General features: G+C 39.6%; 1 protein-coding gene across 3 annotated transcripts in view; it reads right to left on the reverse strand.

Moving 5' to 3' along the window:
• BCS1L (BCS1 homolog, ubiquinol-cytochrome c reductase complex chaperone) overlaps positions 1 to 5,284 on the reverse strand; it is a 10,199-nt gene extending 4,915 nt beyond the window's left edge. The window contains exons 1-5 of one of the 3 annotated variants that reach the window (XM_083375833.1): positions 5,061 to 5,284; positions 3,399 to 3,784; positions 1,894 to 2,033; positions 1,474 to 1,668; positions 141 to 204 (exon numbers count right to left, since the gene is read on the reverse strand). In XM_083375833.1, coding sequence (XP_083231959.1) covers positions 141 to 204; positions 1,474 to 1,668; positions 1,894 to 2,033; positions 3,399 to 3,718 — 719 coding nt within the window. In that variant the 5' untranslated portion in view covers positions 3,719 to 3,784; positions 5,061 to 5,284. Of the gene's footprint in view, positions 1 to 140; positions 205 to 1,473; positions 1,669 to 1,893; positions 2,034 to 3,398; positions 3,785 to 4,378; positions 4,736 to 5,060 lie in introns of those variants that run through there. The other 2 variants (XM_083375834.1, XM_083375832.1) reach the window with 2 other exon arrangements.
• Positions 5,285 to 10,915: the final 5,631 nt, after the last annotated feature.

Here is a 10,915-nt window from a genome sequence, read left to right on the forward strand (position 1 = left end):
TACACCTTAGAATCAGATCAAACCTCTTCCAATTACACAGTGACATACAATATTCTCAAACACTGCTAAAAAAGGATGGGGAGAAGGGACACTTTTTGAGAACAGGTTCAATATCAAGACTACAGAGAGCCCACACTTACATGAAACTGCTCTTGCCACAACCTGGGGGCCCATACAGTAAGTATCCTCTCCGATAAGGTATCCCTGTGAAGAAAATATCTAATTAGAAGACACCATTCAATTTTCTACTTTATGAGTTGTAATCACCATGCTCTAGAAGTACGCAAATAATTCTTCTGCCACTTCTAAACAAGGAAACAGTTTTCTAATGATCAGCTCCAGATATTGTGAAAAAATTGCACCAAGAGTACTTGCATTGCGGTGAAAATGGTGAAGTCCATTTTCTTATCCTCTTACAGTCTTACGGTTTAGGCTTATCCTGGGTGAAATTATATGTAACTTTATTAAAAGACTACAGGCTGTCCTCAACTTACAACCATAATGGAACCTGCCAATTACAATCACAAGTTGTGATGGTTGTTAAATGAGACTCCCACATGGTGTGGTCTAATGATGGTATGGATCATTAAGCAAAGCATGGGTTCTTCACGGGTGGGAGAGTCCCTGGAAGGCCTAGCACAGGCACAGGCCTACTCTTCAGCATCTTCCCAGCTTCCGAGGTGGGTAAAATGAGGAGTAAGATTGTTGGGGGCAATATGCTAACTCTGTAAAACTGTTTAGGGAGAGTTGTAAAGCATTATAAAATGGTATTTAAGTCTAAGTGCCATTGCTATTGATATTACATGTTGCCTGCCCATCAAGCACCACATGCTCCACTCCCCACTCCTTAGGGTTTCTGTAGGCCTTGGGCCTCTTTCTTGCCCCACTGGTTCCCAGAGCTCAGACTGGGAAAGGAGAGCAGGCTGCTTCACCTTCAGCATCCCTGCAGACTACATGGCTCCAAATGAAAATAACTTTGCAAGAATTTATTCAAAAAGGATTAATGTGAGCTTGATCTAGAAGATGTAACTGTCTTTTAAGAAATATCCTAGACATTTTGGAATACTTGGAGCAGCATAATGAAAAGCAAGCTGCATTATTTTCTTAGACAGGTGTACATAAGACCTTTGGAAATTTGAACTGGGCCTTCCTGATTAAAGTTTTAGAAGATAGGAATTTTTGAGAGAATTCTATTACTGTAAATGCATAAGATTGATTTACACTTCAGCGAAAGCACAAATAATGGTGAATTGTGAATTGAGAACTAACAAAACCTTTTGAGATACAAAAAAAGAGACAAGACTGGGATGCCTGTTGCCTCCTCGCCTTTAGTTCTTAAAACACTGAATACAGATTAGACAAGAGGAGAGAATATGCGCTCTGTCTGTTTGGCATCAAATACATCCTGATTTATCTATAAAGGAGAATCAGCGCATTATGTCATCTCACTGCCAGCCTCTGAAATGCACTCACCTCGATCAATGTACCACTTGGGGTTATCAATGAACTCTTTCACATCTTGCACAATCCTGTCCGATATTCCTTTGTCAAACACTACAGAGGTGAGTGGGCGTTGTCGTCGTGGAAAACCAAATGGCCGCCATTCAGCAGCCATTGCTGTATACATTACTGTTTTGCCTTCTTGCTGTCTCAGAGCCAATTCCCTGGCTAAAGAGAAAGTAAAATGTGAATTATACAAAATATCTGGCTATACATTGGAAGGAAGCCAGGACAAAGCATAACAAAAGCCAATTCCTAGAAACAAAAAGGAATCAAAATACCACGTAGAAGAGATTGTCTGTTTAGACACAGTGTCCAAATCTGGTTGGTTTGGGACTTTGCTCTGAGCAATATTACATTCAGGGGTGCTAGGTGCTTGGGGTGCTAACATACCTTCTTGCAGGATGTTGAAAAACATTTCTCTTTTATTGCCAACTGCTGTAAATGTGACAGACTCCCAAGGAGTGCCTGTGTGGAGATCAATCATCTGGTTCTCCCGGTTTCGTTCTATACGTATCCACTTTTTTTGATACCTGAAAGCAGAGGAAGGAACACCTGAGTAGGATAATCTTTTCCGGACTTCCACCTCCATGCCTGTTGATCTATAATAAAACAAGAGTTAACATAGGATTTATATATGTTCAATTATGGCCAACCAAAAAAAGGCAATGGCACAGATAACAACACAAGGAAATCTCCTTTGTGACTACCTACTCTCCCAATGTACAAGATTAAAAAATTGGATTTTGCTTTTTGCCTGAATTTTTTTGCCTGAAATTCCATTTTTTGTTGTTTACCCGTGCTATATAGCTCATGTTTCTCAGGACTTTCTCCAGGCTTCTGAAAAAGGAAAACAGGAAAGAGAAATTTGTTCTGTGAGTGTCCTTCTGCTCTTGTAGCAATATAGTCTAAAATACTGCAGTAATAGGAGTAAGGAAAAGTTACCCATCCAATCAGTTCTGCTTACATAAAATGTCTCTATTCCATTGTTTAAATAGCTCAACATTTTTAGAAATAAAACTATATGTGTATGATGCAAACAACAAAATAGCACAAAAGGAGATTTAGCTATTAAAATAACGAAACAGCATTTCAAAAGATTTTATCATCATGATCTGAGCTGGAGGAGTAAAAACCAGATCTAATTGTATGCTTGTTTGCTGGAGATTAAATTAAATAAGCTTACAAAAAATGTCAGTGTTTAGCTGATATTGATTACTCTTAAAAGATAAACAAAGATGAATCTAGTTCATATTTAAATCAATTCCTATTGATAAATCAGAAAATAAAAATAGAAATGAAATAATTAATTGAACTGATTATTCAAATAAATGAAAATAAGATAATTTTTAAAACCCACTGTGGAATAAGGCAATAGCATGACTATTAAAAAAAAAAACCTGGACAGATGCACCCACGAAATAAGGATTTAAGCTAAGCTCAAGGGAGATTTTATCTTACCTTTAAATCCTAGAGTTCAATGGGATTTATTCTTAAATATGGAGGCATGAGAGTATAGAATAACAGCATGAAGTTTCAGAAATAAGACACTTGCTGAAACAAAAATTTAGCCACACTGTTGGAAATCATTGGCATAATAACTATCCTTTGAGATTCAGCAGAATATAGAACTGGCTCTGACTGCACACTTGTAAATATCCATTCTATTTCTCCTGCACATGCATTTTGCTGTTTTCTTGATCTTTGCCTATTTTAGAATTTTAGAAACTGAAGTTCAGGATGTAGACATTTAAATTTACTTTCTTCTGTTAGTTGTGCACTGAAAACTCCTGCTTATTGCCACAGAGAAGTATTGGGAGTTATTGCAAAATATATCTATTCATGTTCATAATCTTCCCACTACTTGCAGCCTGGAGATATTTCATGGTCTCCCTTACCAAATGAAATGATTCCCAGGGCTGGGAATAAAGTCAAATTTTGTACTGACACGGCCGCTCTCGTGTTGCAGGTAAGAAGTCTCCACGCTCAGGTGCTGGGTGTGCTTAGCATGGTGAGATATCCAGTTCAACAGCCAGTGGTAACTCTTGTCCCTGCTTGGCACTTCCAGGGTGATCATATAATGCCGTTTGAAAACCATCATGCCAACCTGGGCCCCCTTACGTGCCAGGGCCAAGGCTGTGCCCACACCAACTAGACCAAAGCCTGCCCCAAAATATGGATTGTCCTTTAGGGCTAAGATAAAGTCAGAGAAGGGCATTGCGTGTGGGAGGAGCAAATAATGCCAAAGTTAAATAATCACTCTGTGTGGCATTCCTTTTAAAACCTGAAAAATAAAGGGAGAAAGCTGTTTAACCCATGAACGGTTTACTGACAAAACTGAAAGGCACGAACAGCTCGCATCAAATACACCGAACTTTTTGCAATGTCTAGATGCCAGCCAGGCGGCTCTCTGCCTGGTATTACAAGCCATTCATTTCAGCGTACTGCAGTTGCTTAGCAAACTAAACTCAGGAATCCAAGAGAACTTGGTCTCTACTCGCCTGTACCAAACAGAAACTGTGCAGATTCCCATAACTGCCCTTCACCTGTTAAAACAGGGGTCTTCAAACTCGGCCCTTTTATGACTCATGGACTTCAACTCCCAGAATTCCTCAGCCAGTGTGCCTGGCTGAGTAACTCTGGGAGTTGAAGTCCATGAGTCATAAAAGGGCTGAGTTTGAAGACCCCTGTGTTAAAATAAGGTGGGAAGAATCTCTTTGGGTTTTAAGCTTAAAAAGTGGTTTGTCTTTTCCTCTCTCCCTCTCTCCCTCTCTCTCTCTCTCTCCCTCCCTCCCTCCCCCCCCCTCTCTCTCTCTCCAGATCTACTCGAGAAAAATGCAGCCTCGTGTAGATAAAAGGAATGAGAAAGCTATCCTACCTCCTACTGCAAACCGGAGATCGGGTAAACCCCACTTCCCACGTACAAGATACTCCTGTAGACACACTATCTCCTCCTTGCCCTTCCTTGAGCGACCTTCCCCTCTTCTAATCAGCGCCGCCCCGTCACTTCTGCGGTTCCACCTGATCGGGAGAGATTTACTCTCCGCCCTCTTGTTCCTACCGAGATCGCTCTGTAGCATATGCAAGAAGGTCAGAGCAGCGTTTCTCAACCTCGGTGTCTTTAAGGCGCCTGGACCAACTCCCGGAATCGCCCATAATTCTGGGACTTAAAAAGCCGCAGGTCTGAAAAAGTCCCCGAGATTGAAATAACGGTTTCAAATAAAATGGAAAACAGCCGCTTGCTACTCCTCGACTTTTACGGGCACAGTTGAACCACTCCAGAGTCGAGCACTTTACAATAAACATGAACAGAAAAGAAGAGATTTGTTATGAGGAAAAAGTCGGCATGGGTGATTCTAATTTTCCTAGCTCTATCTTCACTTTTCGCTTCGGAAGCGAAGGCTGGCTACTTTCTATGAAATTATCCTACACTCTATGGTTTCTGGGAAACCATAGAGGTTCCTATACGAGCGTTCGCGGCAGGTTGTCTGAATATCGAGATTTTGATTCGTGAGAAGATGACGAGCTCTTCTCCTCCTGCTTTGCTTTAAGGCACCTACCGCGCAGCAGTGGTTAGGAAGACCCTCTCTCCACCTTGTCTTGGGCGGCGCCTTCGATCCCCCAAAGCCGAAGCCTATGTCAAAGGTTACCATAGAGTTGCTCGGGGAGAGCGCGGACGAAGCAACAACAAAGAGGGAGGAGGAGAGAGAGGCTAGAGAGGAAAACATGGATGCTCTCCTACCGGCTCGGGGAAGGAGGAATCGTTGACACAGTGGAGTGGGAAGCCGGGCATTGTAAGTGATGAGGAGGGGAGAGGCGAGAGGAAGTGCGAGTCAGGACTGGTGTTTTTGTCGAGGGAAGGCAGTGGATAGCTCCACTGGGGCGGAGAGGGAAATAGGTAGCCAGAAAGGCAGAGGAACAAATTGGCTTTTTTTCGGGAGGGGGATGACGGGGTGAGCCTCTGTGCTCCTCCCGAGGATCCCTTTTGCTTAAGGGATTTTTGAACATGGGTACTACAATGGGGGGTGGGCTCTGCTGTGAGGGGCCTGTAGAGAGGAGCAGGCCCCGGCTCCAGTTGAGATTCGTTAGTCCCCTAGAATTGGCTGTTTTGTCATTCGGATCCAGAAAATGCTGTCATCAAATTGGTGGTTTTGTATCCTTTCTCTTGCACTTCAGAGACTGGTAAGAATGGTTCGTGCCTGGCATACAGAATCCAGAAGGTTGCAGAAAAAGCCCACGAGAAGAAGAGGAAACTGGGTGTGTGAGTTAATCCTTTTCCTCTGCCTAATCAGATGGCTTCTATTCTTAATCACTAATGCTGTTTTTTTTATTACAATAACTATTATAACAATATAGAAAACCTCTGTATCACCAAATTCTCAACATCTCAGAGAAGCTTGAAAGTATTTAGAAGAGATACCATGAAGGAATCCTTTGTCCAGGAAATAAAAGGATAGGGTAATGTGCATGTATATATACTCCTCAATTTACAGCCAGTTTACTGTTTGAAGTTACAGTGGTACTGAAAGTGTGACTTGTGACCAGTTTTCATACTTATGACTTTGCAGCATTCCCATGGTCATGTGATCAAAATTTGGGTGCTTGATAACTGGCATGTATTTATGACAGTTGCACTGTCCTGAGATCATGTGATCACCATTTGTAATCTTCCCAGTTGGCTTCTGACAAGCAAAGACAGTGGGGAAGCCAGATTCACTTAACGACTGCAGTGATTCCCTTAAGTGTGGCAGAAAAGGTTGTAAAATGGGACACAACTTGCTTAACAACTGTCTTCTTAGCAATAGAAATTTTGGGCTCCATTGTCATATGTTGACAGGACTACCTGTATATATAATGTACAACATGGACAGAACCTGGTGAAACTGATTGGCTCCAGGATGACAAAGGAGTGTGACAAGTCTGTATACTTTCATCTTATGTATTCAAGTCTATATGCTAAATATATATTAACAGAGATTGGATTGAAAGAAGATGAGTGTGGTTTTAAAATTGAAGGAAGAAACATCAATAACTTGTGCTATGCTGATAACCAAAAATGCAAATAATCTGCAAGCTCTAGTCATAAATGTCAAGGAGCAAGATGAAAAAAGAGAGACTAAAATTAAATATAAAAAAGATCAAACTAATGACAACGAGTAACCCAACCAGCCTTAGAATTGACAGTGAAAATACTGAAGTGGTGGATAGCTCCTGCCTTTTAATTCAATGATCAACAATAAAGGAACAAGCAGTCAAAAATATGTTGCAGACTGGCCCTTGGTAGAATGGCTGTAAACTCCTTAGAAAAGATATTGAAATGCCATGATGTGCCTTTACATACAAAGATCAGAATCATGCAAGCCATGATATTCCCTGTGAGACACTATGTAAGTGAAAATGGATTTTGAAGAAGCTGGGTACAAAGAGTTTTGTTGCTTTTAAACTTTGGTTTTGGAAAAGATACCTGAGAATTCAACGGACAAACAAGAAAACAAGCCAATGCTTCCTTGAACAAATCAATTCAGGATTCTCACTTGAAGCACAAGTGACCAGGCTCAAATTATCCTACTTTGGACACATTATCTGAAGATTCAACTCTCTGGAAAAGGCTCTAATTCTGGGAAAGGTGGAGGGAAACAAAAGAAGAGAAGTAACAGCAAGATGGATGAACTCAGTTATAGTGGCAATGAGTACGTTGTTGGAATACCTGAAAGACCAGGTTAGGGACAGATCATCTTGGAGATAATCTGTGTGGTCTCTAAGTGTTGATAATGACTTGGTGGCACATAATCATGCTGAAATATTCTTTCCACAGAAATTGCAATGCATGTAACTGTAAACCATACCCTTCACTTTTCCTGATAGAATTATTTATTGGATTTGCAATGACTGATGAAAATTTGATAAAGCAAATTAGAAATCAGGGACCAGCACATATTAAACGGATATATCTTGCATTGATAGAGATCGATTCAGAAACAGAGCTTGTTAAGGATTGTATGATAAAATGGGCCCAAAACATTCAGGAAGTTATTACAATGGACACGTGGGAAAAGATCTGGGTGAGGAATGTAAAATTCACTCAAGCTCAAAATCTAAGAGAGAACTTTTATAAAATGTTTTATAGATGGCATCTAGATCCTAAAAAGCTTGCAAGTATGTATCCGAATTATCAGCCTAAATGTTGGAGGTGTGGTGATGAAGATGCAACATATTTTCACATATGGTGGACATGTAAGAAGGTTAAGGCTTTTTGGATAAAAGTCTGGTGGAATATGCAGAAGATTTTTAAACATAGGATAAAGTTTTGTTCGCAACTTTTTTTGTTGGGAATAATTGCAGACGCTACAGTTGTGGACACCAAGCTGATGTTGAACTTAATTACGGCGGCAAGACTTTTGATAGGCCAATATTGGAAGAAAGAGGAACTGCCGACCATAGAAGAGTGGACTTTAAAGGTTTCCGACCTGGCAGAGATGGCGAAGATTTCGGCCTATTTGAAAGATCATTCGCAAGAACGTTATATTATGGAATGGAGAAAATGGATTGAGTTTATCCAGAGCAAGTATAGGGTTAAGAAGTTTTATGTAGCATTCGAATAAGTCTTCTTTCGTGTTTTTTTTTCTTTTTTTTTCTATTTTAGTCTTCTATATATACTTAATAATGCTAAGTTTTGTTTGATCCTATATAAGTTAGAGAGTGATGGATTTTAGAATTTATAGTTGTTAGTATATGGTTGTTTATGATTGCTTTTTTATATATATATACCTTGTATTTAGCTCTGGGAAGTCGGGGGGGGGAGGGGGGTTGGGGGGAGGTAGGGGGGGAGGAGGGAGGGGGGGAGGGGGGAGGAAGGGGGGAGGTAGGGAGGGGAGGAGGGAGGGGGAAGGGGGTTTTTTAAAGGAAAACTGTACTTTAAAACTTTTCAATAAAAAAAAAAGAATTATTTATTGTTTGCAAATATACGTGCCACTTTCACATCTCAGCCAGCAGCCATTTATATTCATTTGGTCTGGAACCTGTTCTTTAAACAATCATGTTTGTGACTAAATCACTCAGCCTTTCTATAACATCAAATATAGTGTAGATTAATTTCTGAGAATGCAGATCAGAAATATCAAATACCTTTGGCTGGCTCTTCCCTTGTATCTATAATAATAATAATAATAATAATAATAATAATAATAATAATAATAATAATAATAATAATAATAATAATTTAATTTGTATACCGCCCTTCTCCCGAAGGACTCAGGGCGGTGAACAGGGCAATACATAATAAAAAACAGGATACAAAAATTAAAAAGTGATTAAACAACTATGCCCGTAGTAATTGATACATATTAAAAATTAAAACTAATTATAAAAAACCCAACCCCATCCCGTCAGACCAGGCCAGCTTGTTCAAAAAAGAAGGTTTTGAGATCGCGCCGGAAGGAGCGAAGGTCGGGGGCCATCCGGAGCTAGACCGGTAAGCAGTTCCGTAGGTCTGGTGCGCCCACAGAGAACGCTCTCCCCCTGGGGGCCACCAATTGGCATTCTTTGATCGGAGGCACCCTGAGGAGGCCCTCTCTGTGGGAGCGCACTGGACGGAGGGAAATTGACGCCGGCCGCAGGTGTTGCCGTAGGTAATCCGGTAGCCTATGGAATTACTTAAGAGCAGTCTTTCAGTTAAATACATGTATGCATCCTATGTGATTTCTATACTATAAAATAGCACTTCATCAATAATACAATTAATTAGCTGAACTAAACAGATCAGGAATGGCTATAGTTGAGTAATGAATGGGCCACTGAATGCTAGGCTTTAGAAAAATATGTAAATAATTAAAATAAATAATTATGTAAGTAATTCAAGAAATGGCTTTATTAGGATTATGAAATAGATAAATAGATGCATACACACATGATTATAAGAGGTATTTAAAAAGATAGTAATGAGCTATCTGCTAAAGTGAAAAAAGCAAGCAAAATTATGCATATTCTTTGGATTGAAATTGAAAATGTATATATAATAAACCTACCTTGGGGTGAGCTTCCTCAGCTCAGGCTAGTTAGACTGTGTGTATTAGCATGCCTGTTGATAAATCAGACTATACATAACATACTGAGATTTCTTTAATTATAGTTTGTGTGAAATACCAGAATTGACTCATCTCACACAAAACAGTATGTCATAGATTATGATGTACAAGCTGGAACAATGGGAAAATGCTAAGCTAGGATCAAGCAAATTATATCATAATTTAATATGCAATGTAAATCCAGTTATTGTGTCTGAATCCATCAACTATCTGTGATAACATACTAGTGCATTCCAGCTTTAATTTGAAAATATTGGTAGAAGACATTTTAGCTCTTCCCTTTTCATCCTGACTTCATGAGATTAAAACAACGTCTCTTTTTTTTCCAAATCCCTTATAATCCTTGTTTGCCCCAATTTAAAATCCTATGTATTTAAAGTTAAACTATTTCAGTGGAAATCCTTATGGGTATAAATTCAGGTTACCCTTATTTGCGAGTGTTAGTATGAAAATCATTGAGTTTGTATCTGTACAATTACGTATTTCCTCTTTTATGTAGTCCTTTGGAAGATCAAAGTACTGAATTATTTTACATACTATATCCACTACCCTACTGCATTTTCTTCTACACAGGTGTGGCTACCAGCAGTACTGAGCAATTGTAGCTGTTAACAATATATTTCTTTATTGCAGTTATTGATGTCCCACCTTTAAAGACACTAATCCTTTCAAAGCATTTTTAGAATCTATATAAATAACTACAAATAAAATGCAGGAAATGTTGAAAAGCAAGTAAATGCCTAGTATCTTTCCTGCAGGGCAAATGGTAGTAATAGCCCTAAAAGGGAAGGCAGAGTTTAGCTAAGGAGGTCTTGTCCCTTCCTTTCTAAATACCTTCTCCCACTGCTAACTTAGCAAATCCCCTGTGGGAAGGATGGTTGTCATCTGCCTTCCTCTGGTTTTTTTCTCCTTTGTTAATATTGTGTATTATCAGTCCATTCTGTATTCATCTTCCTTAGAAACACTATATGATCCTTATTTATTTCCCTTTAGAAGACTATTTGATTTTTGTGTCTCTTTAACAGGATTTATATCTGTATGTCATGGTGTAAAGCTATTTGAGGAAAGACAATGAGCAGAGGAGCAGTGTCAACAGAATCCATTGGAGACGACAAAATGAGTGGACTTTGCCAGGAGCTGTTATTACCTGGCTCAGGAATTGCAGGAAATGAAGACAGCCGTGGCATCTCAAGTGAACATCTACCAGTGGGACAGAATTTGCTCTTAACAGAGGCTTCTGTTGTAGGTACAGAATCAGGTGGTATTGAAATATTTGTAGAAACCATGAGTAGCACCATGGCTGTCAACAATCCAGGTAACCCAACAGGTAT

The sequence above is a fragment of the Vipera ursinii genome (genome assembly GCF_947247035.1).
Source record: "Vipera ursinii genome assembly, chromosome: 1".
Taxonomy (NCBI): Eukaryota; Metazoa; Chordata; class Lepidosauria; order Squamata; family Viperidae; genus Vipera; species Vipera ursinii.